This window comes from Epinephelus fuscoguttatus, linkage group LG16 (assembly GCF_011397635.1).
Source record: "Epinephelus fuscoguttatus linkage group LG16, E.fuscoguttatus.final_Chr_v1".
Classification (NCBI taxonomy): domain Eukaryota; kingdom Metazoa; phylum Chordata; class Actinopteri; order Perciformes; family Serranidae; genus Epinephelus; species Epinephelus fuscoguttatus.
Window position 1 is genome coordinate 7,453,175 of NC_064767.1, and position 22,568 is coordinate 7,475,742.

A 22,568-nucleotide genomic window follows, 5' to 3' on the forward strand; every position below is an offset into this window, starting at 1 on the left:
ATAAACAAATGTCAGTATAGTATGTCGTAAAAAATGTCATTGTATGTCGTAAAAAAGTCATACTTCAATGTTATAAAAAATGTCATAGTATAGTATGTCGTAAAAAATGTCATTGTATGTCGTAAAAAAGTCATACTTCAATGTTATAAAAAATGTCATAGTATAGTATGTCGTAAAAAAGTCATACTATAGTATGTTATAAACAAATGTCATGGTATGTCGTAAAAAAGTCATACTTCAATGTTATAAAAAATGTCATAGTATAGTATGTCATAAAAAATGTCGTGTCGTAAAAAAGTCATACTATAGTATGTTATAAACAAATGTCATAGTATAGTATGTCATAAAAAATGTCGTATGTCGTAAAAGTCATACTTCAATGTTATAAAAAATGTCATAGTATAGTATGTCATAAAAAATGTAATAGTATCGTATGTAATAAAGTCATACTATAGTATGTTATAAAAAAGTCATAGTATAGTATGTCATAAAAAAGTCATACTATAGTGTGTTATAAAAAAAGGTCATACTTTGGTATGTCGTAAAAATGTAATAGTATAGCATGTTATGAAAAATGTCATAGTATAGTAACAGACCACTACATTTCAAACCACACAAAGGACTCAGGCTCAGAATGTGGCATTTATTAGCATAAATACTTTTGTACATTTTTCATCATCATCGTCATCGTCATCATCATCACCATCACCATCATCAATATTATCAATTGCGCATTGGACAGAGTCTAACACTCAGCAGTTATAACACAGTACTCAACATTTCAACAACCTATATAAAAAAAGAGACAAAGGAGGGTAACATTTGGATGGAGGGCAGAGGAAGAGGAGGATGAATCTTTATGCCTCAGCTGTCGCCGAGGATTTGGCTGTTTTCTCTCTCAGCTTGTCTGCATAAAATTTAAAGGACTCCTGGAAAGAGAGAGAGAAAGACGATTCAGCATCAAACATACAAACCAAACAGCAGTGAATGCTCATCTGTGATGTAGTAAGGCTGTAAGTTGTGTGTGTGTGTGTGTTTCTGTGTTGCCCCTCTCTTCAAAAGTAAGCAGCAGTGGAGCTCTCCTGAGTCCGCCTAAACAGTCTCCACTCTCCAGCCAGGTTTGTCTCGTTTCATCTTTAAATCCCCACTAATACACAAATTAGGGATTTGTAGCACACTCCCTGAACACACACTTTCGCTCCCTGCCTCTGTTCCTGGCTAATTAATCAGTGTTTTGATCCAGACAAAGTGTTGTGATGGGTGTTTTTTTTTTTGTTTTTTTTTTGGAGGGGAGAAGGTGAGAGCTTTTCTGCAGATTACGCCAGCGTCTTACTTTGTATGTTTGTTTATTAATGTCATCATCAATGCTGATAAATAGCTGCTGGAGAGAGAGACAGAGAGAGATTCTGACAGGAAGTTAAAACACTTCGATAAATCATCAGTTGAACCTCATCACAAAACATATTGTCTCACTAGATTTGGTTTGATTGCTGCAGGCAGGTTTTGAGTTAACTGTAAGAGATTTGGGCCTCTTCAAACATACTGTAGAGATACACTGGAAAGATTGAATTTGAAAAATTAAACTGCAGCATTTCTTTTCAGAAACGATGTCGGTAATATTCAAGCTAATCCACAAATCTCTCTGTGAGCACTGGAGCTACTTTCTATTGAAGAAATAGTCCCTATGAAAACTGTTGACAGTGTGGTTTTCATGTTCTTATGATAAATAACTTTCAAGTAAAATTCTACAAACTCTCTGAGCAACTACACAAACTTCTTGTAAATCGCTCGTTTCAACTAGATTAATTCATGAGATTTGATGTCAAGCATAACTGACGCCCCCAAATTGCTATATAAAGCCACCTGCTCTGCCCCATTTGTGGGCAATTTCATTTACAAAATGTTACTCAAGAGTAAAAAGAAGAACTTCCCACAGTGTGGAGCTTCAGGATGATCAAACAACACATTCAGCAGCGTCAGTAGTCGTATTAGGGAACCCAAAATTAAAGAGAAACATTCCGGTTGTTGTCATAAAAGCCGTACTGTGATAAATAAAGAGATAACAGTTTGATATGAAGTTAGTTTTGCTATAAAAATTGCAGTCACGAGCACGGACCATGAGGCTACAGCTGATGTTCACTGTCAGGTGTAACAGAGGTCATCTGGACAGCGTCCAACATGAAGACGCCGTTGGATTTTTGCAGCCAAAATACTCTATATACATGACTATAATCCAAAAGCAACTGTGAGGTGTTTTTTAACATTATTTTTTGAGCCTTTGGCCTTTATATGATGGGACAGTAGTAGTGTGAAGAGGTGGACAGAGAGGGGATGATATGCAGCAAAGGGCCACAGTTTGGATTTGAAACCCATGGCTGCTGCAGCAAGGACATGGCCTTTGTACATGGGGTGCTAGCTCTACCAGCTGAGCTACTCATTGCTCCTGCAAGGAGGTTATGAAACAGTCTGAGTTATATACTGACGAGACCGTCATTCTCAATGTCTGCCCCCACAGTCCGATTCCCCACAAAAACAGACCAAACGATTTACAGCGAGCAGACCAGAAGAGCCTGTGTTTACGTCTTTCCAGGCAAAGTCTTGAGATAATTTTATTTTGACGTTATATTTGTGGTTATGACTGATATTGAGGCAGAATCAGCAAAGAGAAAAAGAAAAGAATTGACCAAAGAACAAAACAAGGGACAGTGATAGAGCACAGGTGAAACACAAGACAACTTTGGTCGCTCACTCAACAGATAGAGATGCAGGATTTAAAAGGATTCAAACCTGATCCTAAATTCTTCCTCTTGAACAGGTTTGTAATTTGTCTTTTTATTTAATAAATTAAATCATATTAATATGCTTCAAAGCCACAAAGACTTACGTTACTTCAACGCTGTGCATCCTGCAAACAGCTGTGTTCAAAAAGTAAAATATATACTTAATTGCATCTTTCATTCAATTCCTAAACTGCGCTCATGGAAACATTACCGCTTTTGTCCACAGGGGTCGCCAAAATCAACACTAAATGAAAGCTCCTTGTTGTTGCTTCAAGGCATTGATTAAACACTTCATTTTCCTGCAGTCTGTATCCATCAGAAAACTTGAAATAAATTTTGTGAATACAAGTTCTGTTTACTTGTTGCTGTACATGCCACTTAACAAATAAGGTTGTATGTTTCTACTGTGGAAAAATGTTGTTACTATTTCTGCAGCAGCCTCTATATAAATGTAGAGGAGGTAAAAAGATGAGGACAGGTGGATTTCTACCTGAAACATGTTTGCAGAAACTTCTGAGCACCACGACTCTTCACCTTCCCCTCTCCTTGTGACTACTCTTACTCTCCTTTGCTTATAAAACCCTGCATCACTTAACTACCCTGACATCCGGTGAATAATGCAGCAGCTGCTCTGCCTTCATCCCTCTTTCCCCTTCTATCTTTGCACTGCAGGTGAGTGACGGGAAGGTAAGAGGTGGGCTCCGTTCTATACCTGCCTCCAGGGGACAGCGCATTAAAGTGCTGGGGCTGAGAGGGCTGTGTGTGTGTGTGTGTGTGTGTGTGTGTACGAGTGTGTGTGAGTCCTCTGCCAAAAATAGGGCTGCATCAAGTTACAAAACGTGCAACGTGCTGAAATGCTCAAAAACACTCAGAGCCAGAAAGAGAGGGCGGCTATTGCAGTGACACCATCTCGCTTACACAATGTATGTACTTTGACCTCACACACACACTCGCTCACACACACATACAGGAGGCCTGAGTATATTGAACTACCCTGAGCAGGTGGACCGCTCAGTCACATTACTGCGGGTCACACACAGACCACAGCATACACACACAGTGGCACGCATTACAACGCCATCCGGACAACTGCCAGCACCAGTTTAGAGGCAGTGATGTGTGTGTGTGTGTGTGTGTGTGTGTGTGTGTGTGTTTGTATTTGTACACAGATCTGTTCATGATATGTTGTTCATGGTCGAATCAATATGGACAGGTGTGTGTGTGTGTCTGTGTGTGTGAGTACAATGAAGAGTTGGAGGATGACTGAATGAGCATTCATCGACTTTCAGTGAAATCGTATAATTACATGATCGTGACACGTTACCTGAATTATTGATTTCAATCACACTGTAATAAAAACTAATTTAAACTTTGAGTTATTTAACTTTTTGTTATCATGTGAGGAGTCATTTCAAATTAAATTTCTAACAACGGAGCACAGATCACTGCACCGAACATTAATTAATGTGCCATATGGGGACATTTCTGGACATATCAGATTATTATTGTGACACTAATTTCACCCAGAGATGCAACGATTAATTGATTTGTTGATTAGGTAACTGGCAGAAAACTAAACGCGCAAGTATCTGGATAATCAAGCAATCATTTTAGTAATTTTCTTAAAGTAAAAAAAGCCAAAAGCTTGTCAGTTCCAGCTTGTCATTTGTGTGGATTCGCTGCTTTTATGTGACAGTAAAATTCAAGATTTTTTTAAAATATTTTGGACAAAACAAACAAACAAACAAAAAAATCCACAGATGAATCAGTGATAAAAATAATCAGGTAGTTGCATCCCTAATTTCAACTCCATCGTCCTGCCACACTGTACAGCACTGCAGTAAGAGACGTAACAAGGTGAGAGTGGAAATTATCAGCACTCAGAGAGTCAAAATTGTTTGTGGCAAAACAACGTACCCAGTGCAGCCTGGCTCAGCACTCATCCATCATTTCCTAGTGCTTTTCTACTTCTGTTCCCTGCTGCCGGCCACTAAGCAGCAACACAAGGTCTGAGATGTTGAGTGTGTTATTCAAGGGCGCATCAGAAGTGGCGACTGAATGACGCGGAGAGAAGTTATCTATGCTAATATTTTTGTGCTTGTCTGTGGAGCGGAGGTGGCAACAATACAGGCACAGTCTCTGACTTGTGTAACTAAGAGGACGCAGGATCACTTTTTGTTACTGACAATATGATCTGAAGTCTCTGCGTCTGTGGGACATTCAAATACATTCTGTGCAACATCCTTAAACACTGGAGTCAATCACATGTACAAGTGAGTGACTGTGTAGATCAACTCCTATTTGTGTGTGTGTGTGTGTGTGTGCGTGCGTGTGTGCGAGAGACTCACGGGGGGCTCAGTGAAGGGCACCGTCTCTCCTGCATCGCGGTAAAGCCCAGCCAGCCGTTTGAGTGACAGCTCGTCTACCTCAATCCCCTCCTTCTGCATCTCCTCATACAGAGCCTTCGCTGATGGTAAGTCCTTATCCAGAACTGCCAGATGAGAGAGAGCGAAAGGAACAGTTAGCAAATGACACAAAACTTAACATAAGTGCTCAATATATCGTATTTCTTTAGTTAGTTATCTGAAATTATTTTTTGTTATTGTTGGTGCCTTTTGTTTCAAATGTGTTGTATCTGAGCATGTTGACATATAACCACATAATTGAGCAAGTACTGTATCTCAATACACATACATGGGGTTGGATCATAATACGCTCTTTTCCCTTTTTTCTGAACCTAAGTAATAACTTAAGTAATTTCTAAACAGTAATAACTGAGAAAACATATATACACATACACACATACCCACAGCATATACATGCATACACATACAATAAAATGAAAATAAAAATACAGTAACACCACCCCACCAGCCCTGGCCTTCCGTCAAAAATGCCGATTTTAGGTCATAGAAGTAAGATAATTAGTGAGAGATGACCGAATCTTGTCAAAATATGAACGTTTGTCCGTAAGTGTGTCCTGTTCTTTCCAGGCGAAGTGCGTTTGTAAGGTCCCTGAGCCAAATCTTTTCTTTTGCCACTGAATAAAGAGCAGTCTCTGCAATAATGAGACTATAGGACAGGAAACATTGCATGGTGTTGCTTGATTTTCTGACATCGTAAGACATTCCTTAAAGGCGCTGTATGTAAGAATGTGGCCAAAACGGTTACTGCACTCAAATTTTTGAGGTTTTCCAGCGGACCGTTCGAGCAAGTCCGGCTTCTCTGCTGCTAACGCTGCTGCCGGGATACAGCTGAGGAGAAGCTGGCTGCTAATGCTATGTACTGGGACACTGCTAATGCTGCTCGCCGTGCTGCTGTAGCTCAGTCGAGACTGTAACTGATGCTGAGACTCTACTGACTGCGTGACTGGTAGACGGTGGTGGGTGGTGCAACAGGCGAAAACACAAATTCAAAACTGAGGCCCAATCCTAATACACCCCCTAACCCTACCACTTGCCCCTACCCCTCCGTTTTGTGCGTTCACGCATAGGGGTAGGGATGTCCTGATTCTCATTGAGGCAGAGGGGAAGGGCGGAGTGCTAGGGCTATATGGCCCTCAAACGAAGTTTTTTCAGAGGCACACTTCAAAGCGAGTGCTACGAGAAATCTCCCAGAATGCCTTGCGAATCACCGGCAAGATGGCAGGGAAGGCTTCACAGGCAATGAAAGAAAACCATAAATGTAAGTATTTTCCTCGTAACTAAAGATTTAAAGACTATGACAACCATCGGAAATGTCATTTCAATGTATTATATGCATTTGTTCTAACAAACATAACAAAAAAATAAATAAAAAATCGCTAGTTGTGAGGTTTCCCTGGCAACATACTCGTCGCGTCTTTTTATGACATCACTGACGACTAATGATGATGTTTCTGGATATGAAGGGTTGTCCCATTTCATAGGGGAATATTTCAACCCCTACCCCTTGTAACTTTGTTGCAAGAGGCAAGGGGCACCCGAAAAAGAGGGGTAGGGGTAGGGGCGAAAATGAGAAATGGGATTGGGCCTTAAACATGATATGCGGACCATAAAATTTTTTTTTTAAATACAAATATTCTGGCTGTACTGTTGTTGTCAGTGAGATCAGTATGTTATATGAACATTATTCCTTGTGACATATTAGGATGATTTTACAACTATTTGCTTTAGATTTCTTACATATAGCTCCTTTAATGATTGATATATATATATATATATATATATATATATATATATATATATATATATATATATATATATACAGTACAGGCCAAAAGTTTGGACACACCTTCTCATTCAATGCGTTTTCTTTATTTTCATGACTATTTACATTGTAGATTCTCACTGAAGGCATCAAAACTATGAATGAACACATGTGGAGTTATGTACTTAACAAAAAAAGGTGAAATAACTGAAAACATGTTTTATATTCTAGTTTCTTCAAAATAGCCACCCTTTGCTCTGATTACTGCTTTGCACACTCTTGGCATTCTCTCCATGAGCTTCAAGAGGTAGTCACCTGAAATGGTTTCCACTTCACAGGTGTGCCTTATCAGGGTTAATTAGTGGAATTTCTTGCTTTATCAATGGGGTTGGGACCATCAGTTGTGTTGTGCAGAAGTCAGGTTAATACACAGCCGACAGCCCTATTGGACAACTGTTAAAATTCATATTATGGCAAGAACCAATCAGCTAACTAAAGAAAAACGAGTGGCCATCATTACTTTAAGAAATGAAGGTCAGTCAGTCCAGAAAATTGCAAAAACTTTAAATGTGTCCCCAAGTGGAGTCGCAAAAACCATCAAGCGCTACAACCAAACTGGCACACATGAGGACCGACCCAGGAAAGGAAGACCAAGAGTCACCTCTGCTTCTGAGGATAAGTTCATCCGAGTCACCAGCCTCAGAAATCGCAAGTTAACAGCAGCTCAGATCAGAGAGCAGATGAATGCCACACAGAGTTCTAGCAGCAGACCCATCTCTAGAACAACTGTTAAGAGGAGACGCGCGAATCAGGCCTTCATGGTCAAATAGCTGCTAGGAAACCACTGCTAAGGAGAGGCAACAAGCAGAAGAGATTTGTTTGGGCCAAGAAACACAAGGAATGGACATTAGACCAGTGGAAATCTGTGCTTTGGTCTGATGAGTCCAAATTTGAGATCTTTGGTTCCAACCGCCGTGTCTTTGTGAGACGCAGAAAAGGTGAACGGATGGATTCCACATGCCTGGTTCCCACTGTGAAGCATGGAGGAGGAGGTGTGATGGTGTGGGGGTGTTTTGCTGGTGACACTGTTGGGGATTTATTCAAAATTGAAGGCACACTGAACCAGCATGGCTACCACAGCATCCTGCAGCGACATGCCATCCCATCCGGTTTGCGTTTAGTTGGACGATCATTTATTTTTCAACAGGACAATGACCCCAAACACACCTCCAGGCTGTGTAAGGGCTATTTGACCAAGAAGGAGAGTGATGGAGTGCTGCGGCAGATGACCTGGCCTCCACAGTCACCGGACCTGAACCCAATCGAGATGGTTTGGGGTGAGCTGGACCGCAGAGTGAAGGCAAAGGGGCCAACAAGTGCTAAACACCTCTGGGAACTCCTTCAAGACTGTTGGAAAACCATTTCAGGTGACTACCTCTTGAAGCTCATGGAGAGAATGCCAAGAGTGTGCAAAGCAGTAATCAGAGCAAAGGGTGGCTATTTTGAAGAAACTAGAATATAAAACATGTTTTCAGTTATTTCACCTTTTTTTGTTAAGTACATAACTCCACATGTGTTCATTCATAGTTTTGATGCCTTCAGTGAGAATCTACAATGTAAATAGTCATGAAAATAAAGAAAACGCATTGAATGAGAAGGTGTGTCCAAACTTTTGGCCTATACTGTATGTATATATATATATATATATATATATGATATTAATTTTCCTGAGCCAGATGCTAGTTGAAGGCATCCGTTAAAACTGGAGGCTCTAAATTACTGGGGCTTTATGTATTCAGTTTAATTTGTTCAATTAAAGAATGTTAATCATTTCCTTTCTTTTTTTTAATTCAACAAGCAATTTGTTGTATTTTAGTGGTATACTGAAAGCAGCGGAGAGGCCGAACTGAGAACACATTTAGTCGTGAACTTAAAGCTCTCAGGCTTTCATACAGTCTCTTCTCGTGAGCATGGTAAACATGACCCCATATGAACACAGCATTTAGTGGTACTGAGAACTGATGTCTTGAATGCCCATGCATACCGTCCAATATTTGCATTCACTCCTGCTTTTAGCAGGACAATGCGTTACTTCTAAAATGCTGCTGGTTTTGTTGTTAAACAAGCAGCAGGCAGAAAAGAAAAACGTGTGTAGTCTAGTTTGTTTCCTCCAAGTGTGACGTGACGATGGAACATGGGAGAGACGGAAAAAAACAAAAGCAAAATCAAAAATGTTGTCCGAACTTTGAGTTTCACTGCTTTAAAAGACCCTAAAATTTCACTTGCACAAACAAAACTTTGTAAAATAAACACCATATGAAGATAAAGCCCCATCTCCCTCTGCAGGCAGATGAACCCTGAATGACGACTGAAATCATCTTCTGTAACTCTGAAACAGCACTAGTGTGTGTGCTGTGTGTTTCAAAGAGACAAAGTGGAAGGTGAGGTCACTGTGGTCCAAAAAAAAAGAAAAGAAAACCCCTCAAAGAGGAAAAAAGAAAGACGGGGCAGAGAACAGAGGCGAGCAGAGCATCGCTAATTGTGTCCCCTATGGCTGCTCTGACCGACCAGCTAGCTGATGCTAATTAAATAGTCATGTCTGCTCATCTCTGGTGTGACAAGGTACGAAAGAGGGGAGACGGGAGGGTGAGAAGGTGAAGGGAAGGGGAGGACGTGAGGAGAGGAGGTAGGTAAAATAGAAGGAGGAGAGGAGGATGAAAAAATGAGGAGAGTAAAACAGACAGGAGTGAAAAGGTGGAGAGGGCGAGAGGAGGAAAATGTGGGAAGGGGGGAAAAAAAGAAAAGTTGAGTGGTGTACTGTGTTGCGATTAGCACGCTAGGCTAGCCAGGACAGCTAACTCATTAGAGGACATGTGTTCTCCTAACCCCTGAATGTCTGCACACACACACACACACACACACACACACACACACACACTCACTCATTGACCTGATGCATTGTTAATGCGTCCGCTAATGTTGACTTAGCCACAGGCCAGCGAGCCGCCTGCTGCACAAGACTAACTGTGTGTGTGTGTGTGTGTGTGTGTGTGTGTGTGTGTGTGTGTGTGTGTGCGCACGTGTGTGAGTCTTACCATGACACTTTATCAGGTACGCATTCAACAGCCCCTTTTCAGCCAAGTCTGGAATCAGGCTCAGCAGGGTCTTGATCTTTCCCACCTGCACAGACAAACATTAATTTACACACAAGAACAATTAACGCCGGGGTAGGCGGATATTTGGAAAACGCCTCCTGGAGCTCTCCTCTTTGTCTGAAGCTCCTCCCACCAGACGACCACCGGCATACTTCATACAGTGACCCAGTGTTTCCCAATTACTGATTTATTCAGGTCTACTCTTATTTCATAATCACTCAGCCCCTCCTGACCCCGCTCTGATACCCCGTTTTAAGCTGAGTTCGACCAAAGATTCATGACGAGACGAAACCGTTTAAGAATGTTGCAGAGAAAAGTTGAAGCGGTGTGAACTGGCCGTCTGAGCTCGACTCAGGCCGGCTGATGGTGTCACCTGCAACTCAGCTGGTCAAATCACCGGCAGCTGGTTCATATTTTTTTTTTTTGAACACTTTATTTGTAATTTTCCAAATATCCTATAAAACAATCATATTCTCTGTTTTACAAATAGCCATAGCAAAAACAATCCCAAAAAGAGACAAAAACAAAGACAAACCAAACCGAAAATCAACCTGATCAAAATCAAATCAGAAGACAACTGACAGACCAAAAAAAAACAAAAAAACAAGTGCACCTAGTATTCCTTATCCAAGGGCAGGTATAAAAACTCAGAGTTCCAGTTCCAGACCAGGTAAATTGTTCACATAAGTTATTAGAGGGTCCCAGGTTTTGTGGAATCTGTGGATGGAACCGTTGAGGGTACATCTGATCTTTTCCAGCTTTACATTCTGCATAACATCCCTAATCCAGTGGTGGTGTGATGGAGGAGCAATAGCCTTCCATTTAAATAAAATCAAACGTCTAGCTAACAAGGAGGAGAAAGCAATGACCCTCTGTAAATGAGCGGGGAGGAGATCCGACGGTTCAGAAAACCAACCGAAAACAGCAACCAAGGAGAAGGTGAAATGTTATAACCATACGCATTAGAGATGACTTCAAAAGGATGACCAAAAGAGACAAGTTTCGACAAGACCAGAACATATGATAGGAGGTAGCCGGGGTCTGTTTACATCTATCGCACGATGGATCTATATTCTGAAATATTCTTGCTAGTTTAGCTTTTGAGAAGTGTAACCGATGCAACACTTTAAACTGTATTAAAGCATGTCTGGAGCATATGGAAGAAGAGTGGACTCTAGTAAGAGCCATATCCCATTCTTCATCGGACAGTGGGACCCCCAAATCACTTTCCCACTGTTCTCGAATATGGGAAATGGAGAGGTTGCAGCTATCCATGATACGGGAATAGATAAATGATGTTCTCCTCTTATTCAGCATATTGACCCTTAATAGAGAATCCAAACAGGAAGGAGAGGGAAGGGTAGGGAAATTAGCAAACTTTTTACGAGTAAAATCTCTAATTTGCAAGTATCGAAAAAAATGATTACTGGTCAGACCGAATTTTCTGGATAACTGTTCAAAGCTAGCAAAAGTATCATTAACATACAAATCTTCAATACTACGAATTCCCTTGTCATACCAAATTTTGAAGCCATTGTCCACTAAAGATGGTTGAAAAAGATGATTACGTATTATTGGTGAGTGAACTGAAATACTCTGAATAGCTGGTTCATATTTTAAGAAGCTACAAATTATATTCAGCCACAAAATAAAACCGGAAAGCTGCAATTCAGAATGTAAGTACAGAGAGTTGTTGGCAGAGAGATGATACACCATCTCATCTAGTTGCACTGGTGTGAGCCGGCAGGTTTTTAGAACATGGCAGAACGGCACATTGCAAGTTGTTGCCTATTTCAACTTGTCTTGTCGCGAATCTTTGGTCTGAACTGGGCTTAACAGACCACAAATGAGTCAAAAATTTGCAAGCTAGCCACCCTAAGCTCTGCCAGGTTTCGCCAGGAAGAGAGCAGGCAGCAACGACAGAGACAGACCTCCTGTAGTGACTCACTTTCGATGGCTATAACCTGTGTAACAGCAGCAACAGAAAGTTTGCTGATCCAGTGGCAAGTCAGAGCTGTCTGGTCCACTAGAGCTGGAGTTTGTGCCAACTGGATTAAGGTGTCTTAGTCGCTGATTGGGGGTCCGTCTTGGTAGCTTCTGCCAGCTCTCCTCTTGGCAAGGTGGTGGGTAGCGGCGTGGGGCAAGGCAAAGCACACACTATGATTCCAGGCTGTAGCGAACGTTAGCTACATAAATGTGAACATGAAGCCGCAGCCATGAGTCTTCTGCTTCAGTTAGCAGAAAGCTAAACTATTAGCAAAGTTTCTCTCCATCTCTGAAATGCTTCGCCAATATGGTTAGACTCTCTTTTAGACTCTCTTTTTAGGAAGCCCGTCTTCCTTAGCTTTGACGTGTGGGCAGTTGTTGCCAATGCAGGAATAGCAACTTTCTCTGCTTGCTCAGCTTTCACTGAGGGGACGTGCACACGCATCTGCACTCATAAAACAGCTGATAGGAACATCCTCTCTCTCTGAAATGACCCGTGACTGAGTAAAGGCTCCCATCACATATTTTCTAAAGCCTAAAAAAAAAGTGCCAAGAGGAGGTGCAGGAGTCTAGTTTTCTCTCAGTCCACTTGAATTACAATTTGCTGAAAGGTTATGAGATTTTTGCCCAAACGCCAAAATAAAAGTGACGACCCTAACACAAGTTATCCTTTACAAGTGTAGATCCTAAAAAGAAGAATGTGTGATTTTACCTGTCCAGGAACCTGAGCCTTCTGAGTCAAGTAGGACAACAACACCCCCTTCTGTTCAGCCACGGCGTTACAGCGCTACAGCAAGACAAGAGGGACAAAAGAAAGGTGTGAGTGATAACATGAGGGGAGGTCAACAAGACTCTCCAACTTATGCTCTTTCACATATATGTACAGTATATACAACACACATGCACTCCAACACACCCACGCATCCATATAAACACCCGACCGCCCACGCTCAGGTTAAAAGGTTAATTATGGATTTAATAACTACTCGTTTCTTTATGAATTTAAATGCACAGCGCTGATCACATTAGAAAGCCTAATTATCCTCACTTATCACACTGAAGGCCATATTTAGTGCTCAGTGGAATTTTAAGTACAGCCTGAGCTGTTCATGTCTGTGTAGCTGAGAGACTTGAATCAATTACTGGAAGACTGAAAGTAAAAGACATGAAAGGAAAAGAAGAGATTTAAAACAAACCTGACGACAATAAATTGTCCAACATTCATTTTGCAACATGCTACAAAACACACATTTTTGATAAGGATCCCTTGAAGCTGTTTTTCATAGAGTTGTCACAAATATATGAACTGTGCGGGACATTAAAAGCAAAAACAGTGCTAAAATATTTTAAGATAGCACTGTTTCTATATCTACATTTTTGGCATTTATCCTCAACATTTCTGTTTTACTAACTGACCTACGTGTACACCGAAACAACATATCGGTGATAGCAGGGTTCTTACAGGTAGAGGCAAGTTAGATTTAATACTGCTTAAAACTTTTTTAATGCCATTCCAAATTACACTTAAGACCAATTTTACAAAATTGAAGAGAAAAAAGTTTCGGGACAATTTTGACCAAATTGGTTTTATTGTAACATAAAACACGACTTTTTTTAGTCAAGTTAGAAAGTTCAATGATCTGCTTCAAATGTGGGACACATACATAAAAAACAATGAACATATTTTATTATTATAAAATAATCCATTTGGTTTTCTTTCTTTTTTTTTTTTTTTTTTAAATAAAGCTTGTTTATTTGTCATTTGACCGGATGTGGTAAATATATGCGAGTTTTGTTGACCCCTCTCTTCTCACCTGTGTGACATTAGCAGTGGCATTCAATAAGTTATTTAAAAAAATAGATATTATTGATTATTTGGGGATGTAATGATGCAACATCAGAAAAAAAACATTTTATAATATCCTACTTTTCATGTGTAAGCAATTTTTAGGACTTTTAAAAAGGTTGATTTAAGACATTATGATGCCAGTTAAGGCCGTACTTCATGATTTCAGTGCCTTTTAAGACTTTTTAATGATCTGCGGGAACCCTGGATAACATAATACTGTCCAATGTATCAGCATGAGGAAACACTAAACAGGACAAGTTGATGTGGAGTTCAAGATGCAGGATAACATTGCATTAAGTCACGGCAGAAGTTAGACAATTTTTACAGGACTGAAACTGTAGTAAGAGATGTACGATATTGGATTTCTGCAGATATCTGATCTGCTGGTATTTTTCAGCTCATTTTGGCCGACAGCCGATGTCATACCGATGTATGCACATGTATTTTTTCCACCTAAGTGCAGAGAACATCCAGTCTTTCCTGTAGTGGAACTGATATATTACTATGCTTACTCTTATCATGTTGGCCCACTGGCAGATGTAGACATAAAACACAGTGTTTTTCAAAATGTACAAACTCACTTGGCAAAATAAGAAAACTGCTTTGACTTAGGGAAGATGTGAACCATGCCATATTTATTGTTTTCTAACATTTTTTTTTTTTAATAAAACTGTAAAATTCATTCTATTTCAACAGGCTTATATGATTTGGACAAAATTTGACTAATAATGACTAATTAAGGTTGCACAATTAAAGAATCATCTTGTCGGCAGAAATGTTCATTGCAGGCAGAAGCTGCTTTTTTATTTTAAAGCCTTCATAACAGGGGTGTCTAATTCATTTTAGTACGTGGGCCACATACAGTCTGATTTGATCGCAGGTGGGCTGGACCAGTAAAAACCATTACAGAATATCCTATAAACACCTCAATTTTTTTTTTGCTTTTTTGTTTTAAGAAGAACATTTAAAAAATGCTAATCCATTTACAAAACAGATGACTAACAGCCTGTGAACCTGGCACCTCTTAGTCTTCACAAGTGCTTCACTGTTAGGCGTGCAAGGCCATCCAGTGGGCCAGACTGCACCCTTTGGTGAGCCGGTTCTGGCCCCTGGGCCCTAACTGTAGTGGTTGCTCCTTAGGTAAAACTACAGCAGATCCTGAGTCTGTATTGGCAGTAATGCTGCAAAAAAAAGAGCGATTTGAGTGCACTCGACCTCAATAATACGATATTGATATTCAAACATGGCACAAGACTTTGTAAATGAAGAAAATCTGACAGTGACAGACTCATGGTGCTGAATGTTAAACCTGTGCACGACTGCTTATGATGAAGACATGCAAGCATACATACCATATGTTATGTATTTACAGTGTGTGTATGTGTGTGTGTGTGTGCAGGAGGTGCATTAACGTTGCTGTGCTCTGAGTGAGTGTGTGTGTGTGTGTGTGTGTGTGTGTTCTCTTGGCTGAGCAGTGATGAGGTCCGATTACCAGCCAGTCATAAACTAACGTGTTTCACTCTTTCTGCACCTCGTACAGAATTAAAGGCCTGTAAGGCTTTTAACAGGATGACACACACATTCTCTCTCTCTCTCTCTCTCTCTCTCTCTCACACACACACACACACACACACACACACACACACACACACACACTGAGCAAGCAGCCTTCTTTCGGAGCCACCAAGCGGCAGAATGGCTTGAGTACAATCAGGCAATTAGACCGACACTATGCCACTTCACTCAACTTTGCTCCGCGCTCTCACTCACCCTCTCCCCCGTGTTTTTTTCTACCCCTCGCTACACCGACCGCTCCCAAAGGTGACGCCACAACCGACTGGGCCTACCGTCTCCCCTGCTCCTCACACATACTGCCTAAAAGCTCTGGATACCCAGGGAATGCTTCCCCCTTTTCCTCCATGACCCCCCCCCCCCTTTATCCCAACACACACATGCACAGCTCCTCGCTGCTTCTCTCTGACACTGTTTCACGTCTTAATGACTAACTTCATCCCTCTCGCTCTCCTCTCGCTCCCCACCGACCTCACCTCCTTCCCTCCCGATAGCCTTGTCATCATTATTGTCTGCTCGCCTACTTAAAAGCTTTTCAGAGTTTTGGGTCCTGCTTCACTTATGAGGGAGGGATGGAGGAGTCGGGCCACTACCCTCCAGTGACCCTGGAAGACCAGCTTTGAGCAGACACAGTCGGGAAGACGGGAAACAGGCAATGATGACGGACGGAAAGGAGCACACCAGTTTAGCCTCGGCAGAGTCTGAACTCAACACAAGACAAATAAGAGAACAAATAAGTTTTAGAGTCGTTGTTGCAGCGAGATGTCCTTGTAGTTCCTGAACATCATGATGTTGTGGTGCTGTATAAAGTTCAAGAGGTACAACTAAACTTTTACATCATGCTGGACGACCAAACGTCCTCCCTCTGTCTCTATTTGATCTTCTAACTGTCTATCTCATAAAGAGAAAGAGGAAGAAAAAAAATGGAGCCAAGATGCATATCAAGCAAGAAGCATATTATGGCTTTGAAATCATGTAATCCATAGTTTGTGTTTAAATAGTGATGAAGATGAGAGTAGTGAGTAATGTATCTGTTCATTAACATGCATGCTCGTCAGACATCCCTGTTTAAAGATTGAGAGGGATAATCACTCAAGATGTCAGGGAGGGATGAAGAGCAAACGCATGTCGCCTTCATGTCTGAGTATATGATATATATATATATATATATATATATAAATAAATAAATAAATAAATAAAAGATGTAAAGACGAAGCCAGGCCTCAGCACAAAGGCCATTTTACCTTTTCTTACCAATAAAGAACTGTATGCACCCACTTTAACACCTATCTCTGACCCAGTTTCACAGTGTTTTTACATGTAATTACTAAAATTTGTTTTAAACATACTGCTTTAAATTTACTTCGGTTGCATATTCAACTTATTATAATGTGCTGCCCCCCTGAAAGTCGAACATCAGTTGGAGACCCCTCAGATGACTGAGATTCTTCTAGTCGAGCAGTGTACGGTGTACTTCTGAGGATGCAACAGTCCCCAGATGTAGCTGCAGAGTGAGTGCTCCTTGCTTTCATGCTGTTCTCTAGTACAGGCAGCTGTAGACCCAGTGTGAGTCGAAGTGAAGGCACATGTCCAGAGAATCTGTCATTTCCATGCTTCTCATTTATTGTCTATGCAAGAGCTGTGCAATGCATTCTGGTAGCACCACACTGCATTTCGAGACATTGGATGTGTGTTTCTTATTTGCATTAAGTTGAATCTAGGCTACTTTATGCAAATCAGAGGCATCCTGCACAACTTTAAGTTTTTCAGAGGCGACTAAACTAACCACTGTCAAACTCTGGTGTGGCTCGTTTGTGGTGAGAAGGTGTTCTGACCTGGATGTGAAGCAACTGCAGACACATTGTTTGGGTTAAACATGAGCATGTTACAGTCCTGGAGGATTATTAATGTGCACCTCCTCCTGTACTGCCTTAATATGCACATTCAGCACATCCAATGCATCAAAACATTGTTTTCTAGTTGGAGCCGCGCCTCGTTTTCAAACTGTATGGTTTGACTAAAATGAACAATGACAGCAATATAGTCCACGATGAGCAGCGCTAAAATCAACCTGCGTAGTTGTCCCTCCATTGTGACATTAGAAAGTGTCACATTTATCTTGCAAGTGTACTCTTCTTCAACGTTTGCTTTACTTCCTGGATTTTTCCCACATGGAAATTCTGACCAATCAAGAGCAGCTTTCTCACACAAGGCATTTGATCTGGTCCGCTTATAAATGCTGCCGTGAGAACATGAACCAACTCTAGGCAGTTATACAACAAAATTAGTCCCTGATTCAGACCAAAGCAAGACAACTCTAAGTCTGGAAGCACCTGTTTTTGCAGCGTTATAGTTTTATAATTATTCAATATGTCCAAATCAGACAGCAAATGCATGTCAGAGTGAAAATATGAGCAGCTCAGATCGTGTGACAAGAACATTTTAAGAGCTGAAAACACAGATTCATTTTGTTTGTGTTTAAAAAGTGATGAAGTGTAGTAAGTGAGGACAGTGAGTTATATATCTGTGTTCATCAGTGTGCATTTTCAGTCACACGTGCAACTGAATGACTGTCAGGTAATAACTCAGCAAGTGAGAGTGAAACAATCACTGTTAGAGAGAGGAGCATCTTCATCTCCATCTTTGTGTCTCTGAGTTTTTCTTGATCTCATCCTCTTCCTCCTTCCTCTCGTCTCTCACCCATCTAGCTTATACATATTCATGTCCCCAGGCTCAATGCAAAGTCATTGAGCTGTAATGTATGAACTGTGTTAAATAAGTGAAGCAGTTGGAGGCCAACTTTCAGACCACCAGACTCACTGGTGGAAATGTGGGGGAGCACTTCCTGACATAAATGTGAGGTGGGATGAATAAGTGAACGATTGTGGCGGAAGAATGTCTCCGCCATCGCTCGGGTCTGACAACTGGACGAGTGCATCAGCAGCTCCCTTGTTGATTTGTGTTTTTCTGCAGATTTTAATTACTTTGATGCGATAATTTAAAATGTAGCCAAGAGACACTCAAAATGGAGGAGTGCACACCGGGACAGAATGCTCCAGATGATTTAAAATTTAGTTAAAGTGGTCACAAAAAGTAAAAAGAAAACATTTCACAGAGCTTTCTCCTCGTGGTGTGCAGCCTGAATAATGAAGAGCAGCAGCTGCACTATATAGCAGATCGTTGTGTTAACGTATTTCTATAGTAACAATCACATTTTTTTATTTATTTAGAGGTACCACAGCATCATCTCCTCTTTACATGAGGATAAAACAGAGAATACTAAATGCATGTATGACGAGAAACACAGCCTGACCTGAAAACCCATGGATTTCTTCACTTCATGTTTAAATAGTGATGAAGAGGAGTGAGTGAGAGCAGCGAGTGATGCATCTTTATGCATTTGCATGAATGCTTGTCAATTTCCCTCCAGTATAAATAAAAGTGCATCTCATCTCAGCCTCTGGTGACCACAACTGAAAACCTTACACACACAGTCATGCAACAGCTTCCCCATCCCAAACCCAGCAGTGAAAATAAAAAATAAAGTACTGAATTTGAATCTCCTGACGTGCCTGTGGATAACACTCAGCTCAAAATACACTGGTGATTCTTAAATGTGTTAGCTCTCTTGCTTCCAGCTTTGGGACGCACACACAAACACACACACTCTCATACTCACAGCCAGCATGAACTTGGCGTCCTCGACTCTGCCCACATCCAGCAGCTCGAGGAAGAGGTCTGAGGCTGGTCTGTAGCAGGCAAAGTGGTTGGCTAGCCGCTCTGCCATAGCACTCACTGCAACACAGTGTGCACAACTGGTCAAATGGTTTTATCGTAACGTGTTTTTTCAGGACTCTATGACATCATTCTTATAGTCATTTTACATAGTTTGTATTTCTTGTGTGGATTCTAGGTCTTACACTTGTCCAAGGCTTTGTCGTTGTCATTTTCCAAGATCCGTCTGAAGACGAAGGCCATACTGGGGTTTGCGTTGTCTGGACTGGTGTAGATGGCCTCCATAACCTCCACTGCTGAGTCAAAGTCACCACTGAAGAGAGTGGGAAGGAAATAAAGGGTTAGAGTAGATCAAAACAACGCACAAAAAACTGTACATGTTTGACAGGAAACAGGAGGAACAACCCTATCCCGAAACAAGAAAGTCAGTATTGGACAAGTCTACAAAACTTCTCTAATGGCCTCTAATGGCCACTTGAGGACAATCTCCAAAGACCACCATGTTGAAATGCCGAAATTTAACATGTTTACAGTCTGGTACAAAAAAAGGTTTTGGTCTCTACAGCTAATTTCTCCCTTCATGACAACTGTACAGGGGATGAATTTTTATGTAAGTCACCCATTTACAATCTATTAAGGCTTAAAGTTAATAGTCTGTGAGTCAGATCCACTCCTCGCTCCTCCACTGCTCCACCCTCCCCTCCAAATATGGTCACTTCTGGCCAAAATGCCGAGGCCGTAAAATGGGAGTCCACAAGCCAACAGATGACATCATGGAGGTGTCCATTATTTTTATTCACAGTGTATATTCCAATGCCCGTGCATGGCAACTAAGGTGTGGTTTAGATTAGGGGAAAACTGCGTTATGGATTACGAAGGCGAGCAGGTTACTCTGACGTGTCCGCACCTCTTCTTTCATTCTTGTTACATAAAGGGCACGCTTCCTTCTGTATTGACGCTGAATGCTCACTGGATGTAAATTGTGAGATTGTGAGACAGCTAGGGTTGAAATAGTTAACAAATTCACAATAAATTATGGTGAAATTTTCCATGATTAATATTGTTGTTTCAGATTTATTTATCATTAAATCCAAGTTAGATTACTGCACTTTGAAAGACTGACATTAAATACTGTCTAGCTTCAACCAAAGTTCACAACAGCCTCCAAGATGCATAGCCACATAGTTCCATCCCTAATATTAATGCACGTTTAATATGGTTTTCATATGTTTACATTAAGGTATTGGCTATGTTATTATTTTAATACTTATGCAAACAAAATGCTAAATGCTTATTTTATTTATGGTTTTCAACATAAAACTTCAGTGTGTATATCAGTACTTTCTAAACATTTTCAGCACATTTTAAGAACGCCACGATAATACTGATAACTAATAATTTTGGTCTCTACGATAGTATAATTTTATCTTTATAGTGTTTAAGCTTGAAAGACAACAATGTATAATATGGCCGTAGTTGCTGGAGACTCTGGGCTGGGAGAAAAACAATACATCAGTAATAAGCCAAACCATGAGTCACCTCTCAGAGTGTGATTTGACCCCTTGGGGTGAGATATATTATTAATATGAGAAACTGGTTAAAGAACATTAAAACTGCTCCGACGTGCTGATTTTAGACTTTGGAAATTTTAGTACGTTAATATTAAAATGATATTGGTTTCATGTTTTTCCTCCCACAGAGTGCAGACCAGCTCGTTCTCCACTCACACTGTGAAATGTTTTTCTGCTGAGGTTGCCACAACCAAACAAAGCCTGCACACCAAAGAGCTACAAATCTAAAACAACTCAATCTGGCAACCCGACCTCGCTGCTAACACTTTACGCTCCCTGCTCCCTCCGTCAGCAGTCGTAATGAATATTTAACACACTGGGTGTGTGTGTGCCCCTGTATATGTATATGTGAGAGCGTTCCAGAGGTGGGGGAACATATCTACGCTGATTGTTGCGACTGGGACCGTCTGAATAATTCAGTGGGGGGCCCCTCTAAATGTGGTGCTACGCTTTCCGGGCCTGCTTGCTTTTCCGCCCGGGCTCTTAACCAGTCAGCTTGACTCAGATACAGCGGGGACGCACGTGTCAGAGCTGCTCAGAGCGCAGCTCCTTGGAGGTCAGGGTTCAAGCTGACAGGCCGGCGCTGCGATGGCCAATCGGGCGTGAGACTGTCTTGCTATTCTTCACTTCCTGCTGTCCCTCCGAGATGGCACGGGGACGCTGCCGCTCGAGCTGGGGGACAGCGCTAATGCGGCAAGTAGCGCAATGAAAGTTTGATGCACAATGTGTTTCATGTATTTGTTCTCTGTTGTTTGAGAAGCGACAAAGCAGAAGTGGAGGATGGGTCGTTTTATGACATTAAAAGGAATCCATGAATAATCCTATTACGCCTGTGTTTCCTATTTGTTCTTGACGCCCCACTTGCCCTGTAAGCTTTTACTTTAAGAGTGTGTCAACGTGGGTCTTGTCACACTTTGCTGCTAGTGTTGCATTTAACAGTTCATCTCTGTGTGCTGCACAGTAATGCCACACAGTCTACAAAATAATATAAAAGACTTCACACAGCACAGCAAATTGCATCATAAATTGAAATTACATTTTGCTTATGCAGCCCTGCTCATCTGCAGTGCTTTGTTTCCCTGATTGGTGTCTGTCTGCGCTCAATTTACTACACTTGGCGAGAGGGATTAGAGATGATATGATGACAATTTTCTCAAAAAGTTCAATTTAGGGAAATGTGTGTCTCATACGTGACCAAAATCCAGAGTTAAAGCCTCTTTGTGTAGACATTTATGTGTTTAAAGGATGTTTCAAATTGCTGAGATGGCTATGTTTTGTCTTTGCAGAAAAATGAGACACCACAGTCTGAAATCCTTAAATCCTACACGTGCTTTAAGTGCCTCTTCTTACTTCTTGATGTGGGCGAGGGCCATGTTGTTAACAAACACCATGCTGGTCAGGTTGAGGTTCGCGCCGAGGCCCTTCACCAGTGACTCCACTTCCTGGATCCCCTCCACGTGGCCATCATTACCCAGGGCCTGGATCACCCTGGTGAAGGCGAGCTGTGAGGGCACACGGTGTGCCTCCAGCATTGACTTCAGTTTCTCAAGAGCCTCTGTGGAGGAGTGCCGGAGGTGAGTTAATGTGAGTATGAAGTGAGACGTACATGAGTGTGTGTTTAAACATACGTGTCTGTTTCTTACCTTTAGACTGGCCTTTCTTGCTGTGTGTGATGATGAGCAAGCTGGTGGCGAGATCGCCCAGCTGGAAGTTCGGCAAATGAGACACAGCA

General features: G+C 41.3%; 1 protein-coding gene across 1 annotated transcript in view; it reads right to left on the minus strand.

The window, feature by feature from the left end:
* Nucleotides 1–629: 629 nt before the first annotated feature.
* lrpprc (leucine-rich pentatricopeptide repeat containing) overlaps nt 630–22,568 on the minus strand; it is an 82,171-nt gene continuing 60,232 nt past the window's right edge. The window contains exons 31-38 of the mRNA XM_049600437.1: nt 22,480–22,568; nt 22,187–22,391; nt 19,451–19,578; nt 19,210–19,325; nt 12,822–12,896; nt 10,064–10,148; nt 5,129–5,271; nt 630–929 (exon numbers count right to left, since the gene is read on the minus strand). Coding sequence (XP_049456394.1) covers nt 858–929; nt 5,129–5,271; nt 10,064–10,148; nt 12,822–12,896; nt 19,210–19,325; nt 19,451–19,578; nt 22,187–22,391; nt 22,480–22,568 — 913 coding nt within the window. The 3' untranslated portion in view covers nt 630–857. The remainder of the gene's footprint in view (nt 930–5,128; nt 5,272–10,063; nt 10,149–12,821; nt 12,897–19,209; nt 19,326–19,450; nt 19,579–22,186; nt 22,392–22,479) is intronic.